The 20,020-nt window shown below is 41.5% G+C and overlaps 1 protein-coding gene across 1 annotated transcript in view; it reads right to left on the minus strand.

Moving 5' to 3' along the window:
• C2CD3 (C2 domain containing 3 centriole elongation regulator) overlaps nucleotides 1-20,020 on the minus strand; it is a 2,415,762-nt gene that overhangs the window by 436,708 nt on the left and 1,959,034 nt on the right. The window contains exon 34 of the mRNA XM_044072855.1: nucleotides 4,116-4,243. Coding sequence (XP_043928790.1) covers nucleotides 4,116-4,243 — 128 coding nt within the window. The remainder of the gene's footprint in view (nucleotides 1-4,115; nucleotides 4,244-20,020) is intronic.

Genomic DNA, 20,020 nt, shown 5'->3' on the forward strand with positions numbered 1-20,020 from the left:
GCAGCATACTGTGCACTATGGAGGTTAGTGCAGATAAGTGTAGCACCGGCAGCATACTGTGCACTATGGAGGTTAGTGCAGATAAGTGTAGCACCGGCGGCATACTGTGCACTATGGAGGTTAGTGCAGATAAGTGTAGCACCGGCGGCATACTGTGCACTATGGAGGTTAGTGCAGATAAGTGTAGCAGCGGCGGCATACTGTGCACTATTTAGGTTAGTGCAGATAAGTGTAGCACAGGCGGCATACTGTGCACTATTTAGGTTAGTGCAGATAAGTGTAGCACAGGCGGCATACTGTGCACTATGGAGGTTAGTGCAGATAAGTGTAGCACCGGCGGCATACTGTGCACTATGGAGGTTAGTGCAGATAAGTGTAGCACAGGCGGCATACTGTGCACTATGGAGGTTAGTGCAGATAAGTGTAGCACCGGCGGTATACTGTGCACTATGGAGGTTAGTGCAGATAAGTGTAGCACCGGCGGCATACTGTGCACTATGGAGGTTAGTGCAGATAAGTGTAGCAGCGGCGGCATACTGTGCACTATGGAGGTTAGTGCAGATAAGTGTAGCAGCGGCGGCATACTGTGCACTATGGAGGTTAGTGCAGATAAGTGTAGCACAGGCGGCATACTGTGCACTATGGAGGTTAGTGCAGATAAGTGTAGCACCGGCGGCATACTGTGCACTATGGAGGTTAGTGCAGATAAGTGTAGCACCGGCGGCATACTGTGCACTATGGAGGTTAGTGCAGATAAGTGTAGCACCGGCGGCATACTGTGCACTATGGAGGTTAGTGCAGATAAGTGTAGCAGCGGCGGCATACTGTGCACTATGGAGGTTAGTGCAGATAAGTGTAGCAGCGGCGGCATACTGTGCACTATGGAGGTTAGTGCAGATAAGTGTAGCAGCAGCGGCATACTGTGCACTATGAAGGTTAGTGCAGATAAGTGTAGCACAGGCGGCATACTGTGCACTATGGAGGTTAGTGCAGGTAAGTGTAGCACCGGCGGCATACTGTGCACTATGGAGGTTAGTGCAGATAAGTGTAGCACCGGCGGCATACTGTGCACTATGGAGGTTAGTGCAGATAAGTGTAGCACCGGCGGCATACTGTGCACTATGGAGTTCAGTCGAGTTGCTGAACTAAGGTTGTTTGGATAATGATAAAGAGATGGTGGGGACCAAGAACAGAACCTTGGGGTACACCCACAGAAATGGGAAGTAGGGGGGAAGAGAGTTTTCCCATTTTCGAGCCTGTTGTCGATTGGAAAGACAGCAATGGAGCCAAGTTAGTGACGGCATACTAAGGCGATAGGAAGAAAGTTTACAGTAGTATCTGGTGGATACAGTGTTGAAGGTTTTGGACATACCAAGAAAGATGGAAATGACAAGCTGGCATTTGTCATGAGATGATGTACCGTGTTGGTGAAGGTCAGTAAGGCAGTGCTGGTACTATGTTTAGGTCTGAAGCCGTGCAGAGAGCTGGAAAGGTGGTTATTAATAAGGAAGTAGCTAATATATATAGTAGTATATGAATCTATGAAATAGCTTAAAATGTAGGGATTTAATAAAGAGTTTTATAAACATTAGTATATAATACTTTCCAGTGTTCTGGGCAGACAGCAGACTGACTATGGGTATCTGGTCTGCTACTGTAAAAGGACTGTTGGTTTGAGGAACCTGTATTATAGCAGTATGGATTCAGCTCTAATGTACAGCTGTGGTACAAAGGTAAGAATGCAGTCGTCAGTTGTGGCACCAAAGGTACGAGTGCAAATGTCAGCTGTGGCATCAAAGGTACGAGTGCAAATGTCAGCTGTGGCACCAAGATAACAGTGCAGATGCCAGCTGTGACACCAAAGGTAGGAGTGCAGACGCTAGCTGTGGCACCAAATGTAAGACTGCAGATGCCAGATGCCAGCTGTGGCATGAAAGGTACAAGTGCAGATGTCAGCTGTGGCACCAAAGGTACGAGTGCAGATGCCAGATGCCAGCTGTGGCACCAAAGGTAAGAGTGCAGATGCCAGCTGTGGCACCAGAGGTAAGAGTGCAGATGTGCATTGGAGGCTTACATACTTGTTATGTACTAATAAAGCACACAAATCTAGGATGCAGACAGTGTAGATGAGCTGACAATGGTAGGCTTCTTATTTGTTCATGAAAGTAGGCATTTGGGGTGGTTAACTGTATAACTTTATAAAAGCAATATATGGTACAAATTAGTAAACATTACAGCTTATCCTTAATTGTCCTACGCTCAGTCCTAACGATTATAACCTCCAAATCAGAGTAAACAGGATATGCAGACTAATATCCTTAAGGAGCCCAAGACTGCATCACTTCTACTTACTGCGAAAAGCAAACTGTCTCCAGTAACTGCCAGGGCCACAATGCTGATTAAATTACTAACCTGCTCCTACTGTCCACCACTGGCACAAATCACACACTACATACTCGCTGCACTCATTCAGAAAATGTAATATTACTGCTAAGGTCGTACTTCTCCAAAGCAACAGGTGTAAAGGCTTTCTCAAAGCTTGTAACATGTAACCTCATTATATTAAAAACACCCAGAAACTAACCACATTTAAAAAGCAGTTCACTAACTGATTCTTTTCAGATCAAGAAAATCCTGCCTCACCTGTTTCATTCTGCCCCCCCCCCCCAATGTGCACTGACTGGTCTATCTGTTACTCCTCCTCTGCCCCCCACAAATGTCTCTGAGTGAGCTAGAGGGTGACATGGGTCACAAAAAGAAGTGTGGGCAACTGCTTCTGTTTCCTGGACAGAGGTCATGACCTATCCTTCTTTCCCCACCACCACTCCTGCATTTCTCAAGGTGTCTGAGGGATACTCCTGTCAATGGGACCCCCGCCTCCACAGGGAGCATTTCTAATGAATGTTCCCCCAGATGGGCCATGCACATCTCCCTTTGCCAGAGAGAGCTGCTAGTTGAACCCAGGTTGCCCGGTCTGTAGTTAGATCTTTATCCTACTACACCACGGCACTGGCCAGATTCAGTAAACTTCTGAACCCATGCTAAACATGTAATGAGGGTGTAGTGGTGTTATTTTACTAAATCTTAAAACATAAGGACCAATCAGATCTCTTAAGGACAGAAGGACACTAGCCTGTGTATCTGGCCACCCAAGTTCAATCATTAGCTGAAGTGCTGCACAGATGGCCAGATGAATAGAAAAGCTCATCTTTAGTAACTGGCCTGCTCTCCCCTCGCATGTACTGCAAGCAGGTCGTATCACATCAGATATAAATTACATGAGAAATTCTATACAAGGACACAAAGTAAATGTCAAGTCAGCCAGTGCTCCTGAGTAAGCAGTGTACTTTCACAAACACTGCAGTCCATGTGCATCTATGAAGAGAAAGGCAGTTAGACTTGGTAGGGCATAAGACAAAAATATCATATAAGATGACTAGGGGATCCCACACCCTTTGCCATTTTCCAATGATTGGGATAAAATGGCCAAACAATGGGCAATAGGTGGCCTCTCGTTGAGTAAGGGACAAAAAATAGGACATTTTGCAAACCAACGTCATTTATGAGCAACAAACATATTACTCTCGTGATGTACAATCACCTTTAAAAGTCAAAATCAGTTTAAAAACTAGGCAGTACTGTAAAATGTTTATCACATAGCACTTTTACTGGCTGGACAGTCAATGTGTACAAATCAGAATAAACTGGAAGCCATGACTATCCCTGCTAATTTAGTATGTGGTGTTCTCATAACTATAAACATACAGGGAAGAGGTGAGTATAAAGCAGAACATCTAAAGCATAAATCCTTCATAAAACTGCTGACACATCTACTCTGGCTTCACAGAGAACCTTATACTTTTGACTGTCTACAAAATTCTTATCACAGGTTAATATGTTATATCCAGTACAATTTGCTAGATATTACCACTGCAAATCACAAGCAAGTAAAAACTTGAAAACGTGGTTAATCTCATATATATTCACACACACACACACACACACACACACACACACACACACACACACACACACACACACACACACGCCCCTAAAAAAATCAAAAAGCTGCTGCGACTTTTCCAGCTCAACAGACAAATGTAATATTTTCTTACCGCTCCAAACCAGTGACAGGTTCTCTTGTAGACGCATTAATGAGTTGCTCTGAGTATCTAGTAATATGACTTGGAAATGACGAATACATTGCGTGTGTCTGATATGACAAAGATGATGACTCAGTAACCTGGAAAAAGAACACATTTGTTTATCAATGCAAATATTTTAAATTCCATCAAAATCTACAAAAATGAGAATTACTATGAAAAGTCTCAGTCAAGGTTTTGCCAGTTAGAATTTGCCCAACTGCATCAATGTATTTATGTTTCAGATTGTGCAGTAAAATCTTTTATAACATTACAATAGCACATACAATATGGTATTTGTTAAAATTGTGCTTCTTTTTCAAGGGATGACCTGGAAGCATTGTCACTGTGACTTGGTTTAGAGCAGGCAAATTGCTACCGACAGATTGTGTGTGTCAGCAAGTGCTAAGCAATGGTAAGGCTCCTCATACACAGATGTCTCTATAATAAAACCAACGTACACAATGTATAATAAAATCAATGTACGTGGATGTTCCTATAATAAACCAATATACACAGATGTCGACTATAATAAAATCAACATACAGAGATGTCCCTATAATAAAACCAACGTACACTGACCCCAATAATAAAACCAATGTACACGATGTATAATAAAAACTAATGCACACGATGTATAATAAAACTGATGTATAACAAAACCAACGTACACAGATGTCCCTGTAATAAACCACCATACACAGATGTCCTTAAAATAAAACCAACATACACGGACGTCGCTATAATAAAACCGACATACACAATGTATAATAAAACCGATGCACACAGATGTCGCTATAATAAAACCAATGTACACCATGTATAACAAAACCAACGTACACAGATGTCCCTTTAATAAACCAACATACACAAATGTCCCTGTAATAAAACCCACATACACGATGTATAATAAAACCAACATATACAGGTGTCACTATAATAAAACCAACATACACGACATATAATAAAACCAAACAGATGTCCCTATAATAAAACTAACATATACAGATGTCCCTGTAATAAAACCAGCATACACAGATGTCCCTATAATAAAACAAATGTAAACAGATGTCTCTACAATAAAACCAATGTACACGGATGCCCCTACAATAAAACTAACGTACACAGATGTCTCTATACTAAAACCAACATACACAGATGTTCCTGTAATAAATCAACATACACAGATGTCCATATAATTAAACCAACATACACAGATGTCCCTATAATAAAACCAATGTACACAGATGTCCCTATAATAAAACCAATGTACACAGATGTCCCTATAATAAAACCAACGTACACGGATACCACTATAATAAAACCAATGTACAAGGATGCCCCTATAATAAAACCAATGCACACGGATGCCCCTATAATAAAACCAATGCACACGGATGCCCCTATAATAAAATCAATGCACACGGATGCCCCTATAATAAAATCAACGCACACGGATGCCCCTATAATAAAACCAATGCACACGGATGCCCTTCTAATAAAAACAATGTATACAAATATCCCTGTAATAAAATCAACATACACAGATGTCCCTGTAATAAAACCAATATATACACATGCCTCTATAATAAAATCAATGTACACAGATATCCCTTTAATAAAACCAATGTACACAGATGTCCCTGTAATAAAACCAATGACTGCTGGTCGGTCTTGCCACCTCCTGTTCTCCCTCGCATGTCTGTCTCACAAGCACGGCATTAAGAATACAGTTGGCACATGGTACACTTAAGTAGCACAGCCCATAACTGAAATCCCATACTCATGTAGCCCACGTGATCATTTCACCCTAAAACTCACAATACTCCTGAGAAGCCATAAATCTCCAACAAATACATATGCTGTGAGAAATAATGAGTTATTATTGTTATCAGTTAGGGAATTAGATAAACAATCTTTTAAACACCACTTTTAAAAATGTACCAAAGTTATAGAAGATTTCTCCAGTTAAGAAGAAATTGTTGTTATGGTATAAGCTCACAGCAGATAACACTGCCCAGAGATGACTTGAATAAGTACTTTACTTCGACTACATATTTACATTACGATAGAAGAGTAAGAGGCAGAAGAATGGGCCACCTAACCCAGAACGAAGCACTAAAGGTGGAGGTGTGTCCATATTCATTAAGGATATCCACACCTCCAGGCTAGTTGAACAGCATAATGCATCCGAGATTATCCAAGTGCAACTAACTCTGGGCAAGACCGCAATCCAAATTGCAGCTTGCTACAAACCCCCCATCATGCCCCAGGATTCCCACTCTTCATTTCTTGATACACTGGAAAGTATTAGGGTACAGCCTAACACCCTAATAATGGGCGATTTCAACTACCCCACCATTAACTGGGAAAACTACTCATGTACCAACTCTTTTGCTCAACGTTTTCTGCAATTCATAAATTCCAACGCCTTGGATCAACTTATTCACACCCCCACCAGGGGTAGTAATATCCTAGACCTGGTCATTACCAACAAGGGCAACCGGTGTTCCACACCAGAGGTCAATTCCTTGTTGGTCAGATCCGACCACAAGCTAATCAACCTAGACATCCATATCCCGCTTCCACCCCCAGTTAGGGAAACAAACGTAAAAAACTTCTCCAAAGCCAACTTCACACTTCTTAAGACAGAAGTGGCAAACTTCATGTCACCCAAGCAGACGGACAATAGAGTTACGACTGCTGAATCCTACACAAATACACTTTATAAGCACTTACATGCATGCATGGATCATGCTATCCCTAATAGCAACAAGATGCTATCCTCCAAAAAAAGGAAGCCAATCTGGTGGTCCTCTGCCACAAACAAACTCTACAACAGAAGAAAGAAACTGTTGCAAAAAAGAGTAAAATCCCACGACTGGAGGAAAACCCTGGTCAACCTCAGGAAGAAGCTAAGATCCCTCATAAAATCCTCCAAAGCTAGTTACGAAAACAAAATTGCCACTGACTCTAAAGACAACCACAAAGCATTCTATAGCTATGTCAAGAATCTCAATGGCAACACTCAGATCTGCTCTGAGTTACAGCATAATGGCACTAAATAAACAGAACCAACTGAAATTGCCAACATCCTGGCAGATAGGTTCAGTGCTAACTTTACCCCCTTCTCACCCCCTAGATGGCCCAACTCTATACAGGAAGAATGCAAAGTTCCTGTAATCATGGCTGCAGAGGTAAAAAACACACTCTCCAAAACCAAGAACACCGCATCCATGGGACCTGACAATATCCCAGGCTGCATTCTACATGAACTACAGAATGAACTGGCACCCTACCTAAGTACCATGTTCAGCCATAGCCTCACTTCAGGCTTTGTGCCCAGTGAATGGCGCACCATGATGGTTATCCCACTCCACAAAGGGGGAGCCATGAAGGACCCCGGGAACTACCGCCCCATTAGCCTGACGAGCCTGGTCTGCAAGGCCATGGAACGTATCATCATGGAACTTATAAACAAAGACATTGGTAATCTCCAAACTCTAGACCCTACCCAGTTCGGCTTTGTAAAAGGCAGATCATGTCTCCTAAACCTGACTGACTTCTTTGAAGCAGTCACCAAAGCCATAGATGAGGGTAAGGTGGTTCACACAGCTTATCTAGATCTCGCCAAGGCTTTCAACACCATCCCTCACTCTGGAATTATAGATAAGCTCACTAAACTAGGTATAAATCCTCATGTCACAAGATGGGTTGCCAAATGGCTCATGGACAGAACCCACAATGTGAAAGTAGCAGACTCCAAATCCGACTTCAGACCAGTGACAAGTGGAGTACCACAGGGTTCAGTCCTGGGTCCTCTCCTGTTTGGTATCTACTTCTCTGAGGTACAGGCTAACACAGAAGGTCTTTCGCTAACAAATTTTGCAGATGACTGCAAACTAGGAGCCATAATCGAAACTCCTAACGATGTGGACATACTACAAAAGGGCCTCACGGAGACAGATGCCTGGTGTCAATGCCAAAAAGTGTATTGTCATCCTCTTTGGTAAAAACTCTGTACCCATGAACTACCACATAGCTGGTAATCTACTTAATGCCAAAAATGTGATAAGAGACCTTGGGATACAGGTGGACAGTAGTCTCTCCTTTGATAATCACATCGCCACAGTGGTCAGGAAATCCTTCTCCGTGGCTCACCTCATCACAAAAGGTTTCTCATCCAGAAAAAGAGGTAATTGTTCCACTCTACTCATCACTCATTAGACCCATTATAGAGTTTAACACTCCTTTTGGTATGCACCTCACAAGACATCTACAGCAACTGGAAAGGCCACAGAAATACCTCACAAAGAGGATTACTGGCCTCAAACAGATGCCCTCCACGGACCGTCTCAAAAAAGTCCAGCTTTACTCCGTCGCATACCACCTACTCAGAGGCGATCTCTGCTTAACATACAAAGCTATGTCAAACCCAGAGCTGTTGGACATGCTCCACTTAAAGAAATCCCAATCCCTCCAAGCTACACGCTCTAGGGACCTAAACTTTGTCACCACAATAAACAGAACATGCTGGAGGAATAAATTCCTGTCCCAGAGACTACCTATACTCTGGAACAGACTACCTATCTATGTCAAACAGAGCTCCTCATAAGCACTCTTCAAGAAAAATCTTGATGATTGGATGGGAGATAGGAAATTCACCCTGTGGATCACTTCTGTGGTTCTGCTTGACAGGGGCACAGGAAAATAATTTTCTTAGGTGGGGAAAGCCAGGGTACATTTTTGGCTAGGCTTACATAGGCCCTAGGGCCAATAGCCTAGTACCCTCCTATGAACCTATGGAGTAGGTACTTGGTAGCAGGCAGAATAAAAAACATATGAAAAAGAACACTACAAAGACCAAAATGGAGACTTGAAATATGTCTGGGTGATATTCAGACTATCAAGCATCCCATGGACTGCCCCACAGACCTACTAATTCCTTCTAGGTGACAGCTCTTTGGTCCCTTTGCTCTGAACAGGACAGGGGTTGGATGCTGGGAGCTGTGCCGTCATACATTGTAGAAAAGATTTTTGCTTTAAACCCACCACTGTTCATGTCTAGTCAATCAGCGCTCCTGAGGAAGATGTGCAAAATGGGCATTATGATGGGGTATCAGACACAGCCACAACTGACGTAAGCCTTCAAAACATCCCCACCTCCTCACTGAGAAAGGCACTTAGGTAAGGTTTTCTGGTCTCCACCAGGGAACGTGTTCATAGGTTCATATTATCGTAGTGTGCCTCAAAGGCATGCCGCCCATACTCTCCTTCTATAGAGAGCTGAACAGGGTAAGCTTCATCACTCCACCCTTCACCCACACCAGTGCCAACAGGTGCCTAAGCAACTAATCAGACTCGCGTCACCCATGTCGTGGTCAGCGATTTACTCATCTGTGCCAACCGATGTGGCTGACTGGGCTGCATTAGTGTTGAATACTAAGAACTCTTTGCATGAGACAAGGAAGCTGCAGGTAGTAATGTAGGAGGGAGTGGTTGTAACCAGGAAAACATAGAAACATGACTAGAGACATGGGTGTGTGTGTGTGTGTGTGTGTGTGTGTGTGTGTGTGTGTGTGTGTGTGTGTGTGTGTGTGTGCATGCAGATACCTAGGTACAGGGCAGTTTGTAACCATAAAAAACATAGAAACATGACTATAGACACGGGGTGGGTTGCAGATACCTAGGTACAGGGGTAGTTTGTAAACATAAAAAATACAGAAATATGACTACAGACATGGGTGTGTGTGAGTGCAGATGCCTAGGTACAGGGCCATAAAAAAACACAGAAACATGAATACAGACACGAGGGTTCTGCAGATACCTATGCACCTCACAAGACATCTACAGCAACTGGAAAGGCCACAGAAATACCTCACAAAGAGGATTACTGGCCTCAAACAGATGCCCTCCACGGACCGTCTCAAAAAAGTCCAGCTTTACTCCGTCGCATACCACCTACTCAGAGGCGATCTCTGCTTAACATACAAAGCTATGTCAAACCCAGAGCTGTTGGACATGCTCCACTTAAAGAAATCCCAATCCCTCCAAGCTACACGCTCTAGGGACCTAAACTTTGTCACCACAATAAACAGAACATGCTGGAGGAATAAATTCCTGTCCCAGAGACTACCTATACTCTGGAACAGACTACCTATCTATGTCAAACAGAGCTCCTCATAAGCACTCTTCAAGAAAAATCTTGATGATTGGATGGGAGATAGGAAATTCACCCTGTGGATCACTTCTGTGGTTCTGCTTGACAGGGGCACAGGAAAATAATTTTCTTAGGTGGGGAAAGCCAGAGTACATTTTTGGCTAGGCTTACATAGGCCCTAGGGCCAATAGCCTAGTACCCTCCTATGAACCTATGGAGTAGGTACTTGGTAGCAGGCAGAATAAAAACATATGAAAAGAACACTACAAAGACCAAAATGGAGACTTGAAATATGTCTGGGTGATATTCAGACTATCAAGCATCCCATGGACTGCCCCACAGACCTACTAATTCCTTCTAGGTGACAGCTCTTTGGTCCCTTTGCTCTGAACAGGACAGGGGTTGGATGCTGGGAGCTGTGCTGTCATACATTGTAGAAAAGATTTTTGCTTTAAACCCACCACTGTTCATGTCTAGTCAATCAGCGCTCCTGAGGAAGATGTGCAAAATGGGCATTATGATGGGGTATCAGACACAGCCACAACTGACGTAAGCCTTCAAAACATCCCCACCTCCTCACTGAGAAAGGCACTTAGGTAAGGTTTTCTGGTCTCCACCAGGAGCGTGTTCATAGGTTCATATTATCGTAGTGTGCCTCAAAGGCATGCCGCCCATACTCTCCTTCTATAGAGAGCTGAACAGGGTAAGCTTCATCACTCCACCCTTCACCCACACCAGTGCCAACAGGTGCCTAAGCAACTAATCAGACTCGCGTCACCCATGTCGTGGTCAGCGATTTACTCATCTGTGCCAACCGATGTGGCTGACTGGGCTGCATTAGTGTTGAATACTAAGAACTCTTTGCATGAGACAAGGAAGCTGCAGGTAGTAATGTAGGAGGGAGTGGTTGTAACCAGGAAAACATAGAAACATGACTAGAGACATGGGTGTGTGTGTGTGTGTGTGTGTGTGTGTGTGTGTGTGTGTGTGTGTGTGTGTGTGCATGCAGATACCTAGGTACAGGGCAGTTTGTAACCATAAAAAACATAGAAACATGACTATAGACACGGGGTGGGGTGCAGATACCTAGGTACAGGGGTAGTTTGTAAACATAAAAAATACAGAAATATGACTACAGACATGGGTGTGTGTGAGTGCAGATGCCTAGGTACAGGGCCATAAAAAAACACAGAAACATGAATACAGACACGAGGGTTCTGCAGATACCTAGGGTACAGGGGTAGTTTATAAACATAAAAAAATACATAAACATGACTGCAGACATGGGGGATCATGCAGATACCCATGTACAGGGGTGGTTTGTAAACAAAAAACAGAAACTTGACTACAAACATGGGGGGTGTGCAGATATCTAGCTACAGGGTGGTTTGCACACAAAAAAACACAGAAACATGACTACAGACGTGTGTGTAGACACCTAGGTAGGTACAGGGTGGTTTGTGAAAAAAAAAAACAAAAAAAACAAACAGAGAAACATGACTAGAGGCGTGGTGGTGGGGGGCATGCAGGTGCCTAGGTACAGAGTGGTCGGGAATGACAGTGAATGAAGAGACAGAGATGGAACAGTGATCTACAATAAAGGAAGGCATTGAATACGATGCCACAGAGGGGAAAGGATCATCATCACATGCAAGGGGGCAGAGGAACATGCAAATTCAGAACCTTCAGCAAGTGTCATTATTTTCTGTACTTAACTGTCTACTTACAGTCTATGACAAACAGAGTTCCAAACAAACTAATAAACAAAATAAACAAATAGAAAAATCAAAGGCAATGTTTATTTATAAAGGTTGAACACAAGCTCAAACACTTCACCAGAACAATGCATACAACTTCTATAGAAAGTGAAATACTTGGCATCATAAAATTACACAACTAATTAAAACACAAGCCTACTTAGATATTGAAATGACAGATGGAATTAATTATTTCCCTTTTAGTGCACTTTTTATGCTACTCATTTCATTCAGTTTCATTTGCTCAATGGCAGACTAAACTGAATGGATAATGTCGCTCATCTTGTTTTACAAAAATGAAGACGAACAGGTGAGGTACTTAGTTTATACGCTTTATTACTCAGAAAAACATCAAGTTGGAGAACAGCACTACAAAATTTAAAAAAATGATTAACTGACAGACCACTACATACATGCATGCTTACATTTCAACAGCTCTATACAAAATGGCAGTCTGGCTCACACGTGCTCAGTATTTATATACTTGTGCAAGCCCATGGAAAGCTTCTTAAAAGTGTACATACATCCTGATCTACATCCGCCCTCTTTAGTGAATTGCCCACAATAAAATCACATTTGGAAAAGACATGCAGTTGTACAGACAATAAGAAATAGATGCAACATTCATGTTCTTATGCCCAAGTTGCTGTGTATCTGCAACATGGTCTAGAAATGCGACAGAACTGGATTTTGCAACAGGGACAGACATTGGTGAACAGTTTCTGGAGTTTTGGGACTCTTCTCAGAACAGGGATATTTACTGGAATGCTGGATAATTCACTCTGAGATATGCAGTCTTTCGTGCAGGTATGATACTGCAATACAGGTTCAGATACCTGGATCAAATGTTTCCGATTCCACCTAAATTCTGCTCCTTGTGATTCCACTATGTACAATCTTGGCTCTGGACATACACTTTTCACAACTCCAATCCAATCAAAACCTTTTGTCATCTGCATCCTCACCATCTTCCCTTCTCATAATGGATTGAGCAGTTTGCTGGTCTTAACATAACAGGACTTCTGGGACAAGCACTTCATCAACAGATTGGCTTTCACGGATTTGTTGTTCTTGACATGTGCAACCAATAATTTACTACTGATTAGTAGTGTGGTTCTGGTTTGGCTTGACCGAAGTCTCTGTACAGGTGAACCAAGATGTTTTATCACGAGGAACATTTCTGCAATGCAAAAGATTGAAGAAAACATCGTTATTGTCTCATTTTGACTTCTCTAGTAATTGTTTCGCACTTTGAAGTGCATGTTCTGCCAAACTATTTGACTGTGGATACTCAGGGCTAGTTGTAACATGAGTAAAGTCCCACTCTTCAGCAAATCTTTTAAACTGTTGGCTTGTAAACTGTGTACCATTGTCAGAAATAATTTTGTGTGGACTACCATGGACTGCAAAATGATGCTTCATCTTAGTAATGACAATACTGAATGCTAAATTAGGAAGTAGGTTGATCTCGAACCAGTCTGAATAAGAGTCTACTAACCTCAAATAATGTTGACCATTCCATTCAAAAATGCTTGTAGCTACTGTCAACCGAGGTAGTTCAGGAATTCTGTTTAGCTGTAGTTCTTCTTTCTGTTGATGCGGCTTAGTACTATTACACACAGAGCAAGATAAAAGTACTCTCTCAATGTCCTGTGACATACGAGGCCAAAAATACTAATCTTCTCACCCTTCTTTTGGTAGAGTCTGCTCCTGGGTGGCCAGAATGCAAAACAGTAATATACTCTTGTTGCCAGGACTTTGGAACAATAACTTTAGAACCTTTCATGACAATACCATTGTCAGACAAAATCTCATTTCTGTAAGGAAAATAAGGTTGCAGGTCAACTGGTAAGCAAAACTGTTTGGACAGCCATGCTCGACTGATACAGTGGTTGAGCTTCTGAAGAACTGGATCTGTAGCTGTATGACTTCTAAGCTTATCAAGATGTGTGGAAGAAAAATTTCTCACTTCCATGACTTCAAAATCAAGTTTCTTGTTTTCATGCTGATCAGTGATATTTCTGGGTGATCTGGATAATGTAACAACAAGATAAAGAAGTCTGCCTTTTGTGTATACAAGATTGAAATTGTATTTTTGCAATTTCAACAACATGTGTTGTAATCTGGCTGGAGCTGTATGCATAGGCTTTCTCAAAATAGTGACTAGAGGTTGATTTGTTTTAATCTGGATAGGTCAACCATAAATATAATCATGGAACTTTGAACTTGCAAACAATTGGCAAGAGTTCTTTCTCTATCTGAGCATACTGCATTTCAGTTTGGGTTAGAGTTCTGGATGCATAGGCTACTGGTCTACCTTCTTGAAGAATTATTGCACCAAGACCATATTTCAAAGCATCACAAGAAAGAGTAACTTCTTTGTGAACATCATAGTATCTGAGAGTTGGTGGACTGGCAATTCTCCGTTTCAGGACATCAAATGCTCTGACCATGACCAAGATGCATCTTTCTGAATCAGCTCTCTCAGTAGTGCTGCAAGTTGGCTTACGTCTGGAATGAACTTGCCTAGATAGTTAATCATGCCGAGAAAACGTTGTAGGGCTTGAACATTGTCTGGGGATGGCATCTCAAGAACAGCAATTTGCTTGCAAGGATCTGGTCGTAAGCCTGAACTGGTAGATAAATGACTAACATAAGTAACTTCTTGTAGCCTGAATTTGCACTTCTGAGGAATCAGCTTAAGATTCATTTCATGTGCTCTTTCCAGAACTTTCTTGAGGTTTCTGTCATGCTCAGCTTCACCATTACCTCCTAATAGAATATCATCTACTATAATAGCACATGGATAGCCAAAAAATAATTTACTCCATTGCATGCTGGAAGACTTCATTGGCAGAATTTATCCCAAATGGCATTCTCAAAAATCTCTACCTGCCAAAAGGAGTACTGAAAGTGGTTAGCAATGAGGATTTTCTGTCAAGTAAAATTTGCCAAAATGAACTCTCTGCATCCAAAACAGAAAAAAAAACTGTGGCATTTGGCATAAGAGCAGTGACTTCTTTGACTGTACACATTGGATGAGGTCTTTTTAGTGCTTTGATAAAATCTCATGGATCAATACATATTCTGATATCATCTGAGCTTTTCTTATGAGCTACAACCATGGAAGATGCCCATTCAGTAGGGGGTTGATGAACCTACTGGACAAATCACATGTTGCCGCACCATTTTATCTAGCTCAGTTTTGACTCTGTTATGCAAGGCTACTGAAACTTTCTGGGCTGGTCTGATAACTGGACTGGCTCTGGGTCTAACCTCATGGAGTAAACAACGGGGAGTTTGCCTAGTTTGTCTTTGAAACGATCAACACAGGTAGAAAAAAATAGACTGGACAAAATTAGAACAATGGTCTTTCAAGCTTACACGGTGGACTTCCTTATTAAATTAAAGTAGTCTCATTCGCAAACTGTCTCTGAGACCTAATAATGACTGTACATGACTTTTGACCACATAAAATTGCAAGTCATAGCTGTTCCCAGCAGAGTAACATGAAAGCACTACTGAACCTTCAGTCTTAATTTCTTCACCACCATAAGCAATAAGCTTCACATGCTTTGCCAAATCAAGTTTCTCACCAGCGCAGACTGTCGCAAATGTTTCTGCTAACATAACATTGCACTTTGAACCTTTATCAGCTTTGAGCTCTGTGGGTTTTCCATTTTTTTGAGCAGTACAAAATACTTCACTCTTTGCCCATGAATCTACTGCATTGACTGTTCCATTAAGCACGGACACACCATCAACATAAAAAGTAGGGTCACTGTTTTCTAATTGATCAACTTCTCTCTTGGAAGGTTCTCTTTTAATAAAAGAATGAACCCTTTTTGATTTACAAAATCTTTAAAAATGATTCCACTTTTTACATCTGTGGCACTGCTGACCAAAAGCTAAGCACTTCTTTCTTTTAGATCATGACTGCCACCACAACTATGACAGTTGACCTTGAGACTAGGTGAGCATGTGCCTTCACTCTTGTGCTTGCTGACTCACCCTTGTGCTTCAATGAGACTGTGCACACACTAGAATTTGCTAGAAAGCTATGGAATTTTCCCAGGGAGTGTTACAGGACCTGCAGCAGTCTCCATGTGCTGCATAATATCAACATTGGCCTTAGAAGATATTGGAAGCATGCATTTCTCATTTATAAGCATATTTGTGTCCTTTTCTGTAAGCTCATATATATCTGACAAATCTCATTGGCCTTATTCAAAGTTAAATCACTGTCATGAAGCAAAATCTTTCTCACAGTGTCATCTTTAATACCACACACGTCTGTCTTTTATCAACTCATCTTTTAAATCACCAAATCTGCACATTTCAGCTTTGTTTTTCAAATCAGTTATATATGCTGCAAAAGTTTCACCAGGCTTTTGATCTCTTGTGTAAAATAAGTGCCTTTCCATTGTAATATTCATTTGGAGGTTACACGTCTCTAAATTTACATTTTAAGCACTTGAGGCCTTCCCTCGACTCAGCTAGTACCACCATATGATGGTTTTCCCCCTCTCCTGCAAATACAGCAGGTGCATACACAAATGAACGCTCTCTTTCTATGGCTTCTGAACCAGCTAAATTAAGCAGAATAAATGCCTTTGTACGGTCAATCTTTATCAGAAAATGCAGCTTGTACAAAAGTATCATACTCTTGCTCAAATACTCTCCAGTTCTCTGCAATATTGTTATCAAAGACAAGAGGACCTGGTTTTCGAAAACTGTCTGCCATGCCAACAAAGTATGCCCAAACACACTGAAAAATTACCCTTATAATCATGTCCGAACATGCGCACACGGCTGCTACTTGTAATAACATTCAAATGCACAACAAACACTTTGAAATACTGTACTTTGCGAAATATGCTTTGAAATGACTGTATTTTGCGACATAACTGTACTGTAATGCTGCACAAACTTGCGAACACTTCATATCTTGAATAGCTTTAAAGAGAAAATATAGCTCATAGTGAAAAAATGCGATCGTTTCCCTTGTTTATTTTCATCAATATGTCACAGTTTCGGACATTTCATTTAACTAGAAATTTGTTTATAACATTCTGAGTGCTTCATTTTATATTCTGCGAAAAAGAAATCATTTAAGTTTTGATATCTGAAATTTGTTTCTGACCTGTTTTTGCGAGTTCTCCATGCATCAGGGATGATCTTCTCATTTATATTCCTCCATCATTAACTGAGTGACCAAGAGGCACTCGAGTCTGGATCCCACTTCTGACACCATGTCGCTTGTCTTGTTTTACGAGTGAAGATGAACAGGCAAGGTAGTTGGTTTATATGCTTTATTAAATAGAAATACATCAGGATGGAAAGCAGCAGTAGAAAATATAAATGAACTGATGAACTGACAGACTACACAGCTGTGCATGCTTACATCTCAACAGCTTACTACAAAATGGCAGGCTCGCACGTGCTCAGTATTTATACACATGTGCAAGATCCTAGACAGCTTCTTAAAGGTACACATACATACTGATCTACAGGTAATATTCAATACATTCTGACAGTACATCTATTTAAATTTTAATAATACATCAAAGCCCTTGGTGTCTCACAGCGAGTTTATAACTACTAATCTACACAAACAGTATGAAATTCATATCCGTCCTATCAAACATACCTCCCTAATTAAGAAGCAGGTCTATATTAAATTGTCGAAATGGCATTACAGCGAATGCCGTTTCACCGACATGTAAAGAGCGAAATGCTCAAACAGCGAAAGCTCAGGTCAGTGACTTAAGACGCACATGTTAACAGGGATGCAATTGGGTTGGGTTGCACGGCTAGACTTATAAAGCCCTGTTGGTCATTAGCCTAGTACATACCTATGAACGCATGAACCCACATTTTCAATCTCCACATGCTGCTAACAGTAGCATATTTCATTTTTAATTGTTGATGTTTAATTCAGTACTTGCATACATTTGTTACCAAATTTTACATTTTCAGTGAAGTATCAAATATTATACATATGCTTGACCAAAAAGTACAATTAAGCAGGGAATGACCAGAGTAATACATCTTCTGCCACTGCAGGCCTGATGCTCTGTCCAACCTCCAGATCTTAGCACTCATTCCCCTCTAGCCAGGTAGATGTCCACCTCTACTGGACATCAGCACATTCCTGTGATAAAACAGTTGCCTGTCTGAGCCATCTTCAGCTCCTACCTGCTTAAGTTCTTGAAAGAAAGAAACCCTGACAGAAAAATAAAGAAGGTCCTGTGTAAAACAGGGCCTTAATTAACAGTCTCCAATGGGAGGAAGCCAGACGAGGGTAATAGACTAGAGAAAGGGTGCAGGCAACAGGAACGCTCCATCCAGTGGATACTTAATGGAAAACACAGGGGAAGGTGGGAAGGAAAGCTGTACTGAAAAAGATCCACTCTAACATCTACTAGTATGGTAGTTATTACATATCTGTATATGCTCTTTTATGGACCAGTTTTGCATAAGTACTGACTACTCGGATGATTCCCAGAGCTCTCAATGTTTAGGAGGCGGCTGTAGTAGAGGACACTGTTTGTTCCAAGCCCTTCAGGATGACTCTGCCAAACATAGACTTTGGCCTTGAAGCAATGACCAGCCTGCAATGCTTGGAAACATTATGGACTGGACCATGTGGCTGCCTCCAAGATGGCCTGAGTACTAACCCCACTGTGCCTCTTGTATTATGAAATCTAACATGTTGCTCCAAATTCTTTCTATGATAAAAACAAAAGGAAAGTCAGTGAGCCAGCTATTTGAAATTGTCTGCTTGGAAACGGGTTCTCCCTCCCTGTTGACCATAAAGGACACAAAAGATTGATCAGATGTCTTGATGCATTTGGTTCTGTGTAAAGTGTACCTGAGCTGTACATGCACAGTCAAGGAATGCAGAATTCTTTCACCCTTCTGGGAGTTAAAGAAAACAGGCAGCTGTATGGTCTGATTAAAGGAAAATATATTTATAACCTTGTGCACACAAGAAGGATTCTGAGACTGGCCTTGTTGTTATGGAACACTAAAAAGGATTCTTTATACATTAAAGCTTGCATTTTATAAATTCTACTAGCTGATATGATAAAAAGTAGAAGGGCTGTTTTCCAGGACAGAAAAATAAGGTATGTAGAGGCAGCTGGCTCGAGGGAGGTAATGTAAGCTTTTGCTAATACAAAGTTAAGGTGCCATGGAGGAGCAATGAATTTTCTAGGTGGTCTCAAATGCAGAATCTCTTTGATAAACTGACTTATAGGCAGCAGGAATTTTAAATGGGATCTTACAGGCCATGCAGGCTGAGATATGTACCTTTAATGTGGCACATACCAGGCCCAGCTGAAGAGTTCAGAAAGATACTGTAGAATTACACATACTGAGGCTAAAGAAGCATCGTGAGGCACAAAAAAGTAAATTTGTTTCCATTTGACCCAGTAAGACTTCCTGGTAGGATTCCTGGTGTCTCGTATGAAATTCATCATGTCCTCTGAAAAATTATGTCTTAAGGGTAAAAATGTCAGATCATCTATCAGGTAAAGGGCTTCCAAGTTGGGGTGAATCAGAATCCCTTTTCTTATATAAGAAAATCCAGATGCATAGGTACTGTGAGAGGCTTTACCCTGGTCATCACTATAATTAGAGAGAATATGTAATACCCAGGTCAGGAGTGATTTATTAACAGCACCTCTGACCTCCTCTCCCATACCTTTTGGACCACCCTGAAGAGGAGGAAGATTAAAAGGACTGCATAAAGAAAATGACCCATCCATCTTAAGGGGGCTTCCATTACCCGAGACTCTTTGTATGATCCGCCGGAGTACAGCAGTGTGCGTTACTGGCTAAAGCAAACATGTCTGCATCTGGAACACTCCACTACGAGTTAAGTGAATGAACACGTCACCGCACAACATCCAATCATGATGATGTGCTGTTGAACTGCTCAGATGACCTGCCACTAA

This window comes from Protopterus annectens, chromosome 5.part1 (genome assembly GCF_019279795.1).
Source record: "Protopterus annectens isolate FY-2018-M chromosome 5.part1, PAN1.0, whole genome shotgun sequence".
NCBI classification, from domain to species: domain Eukaryota; kingdom Metazoa; phylum Chordata; order Ceratodontiformes; family Protopteridae; genus Protopterus; species Protopterus annectens.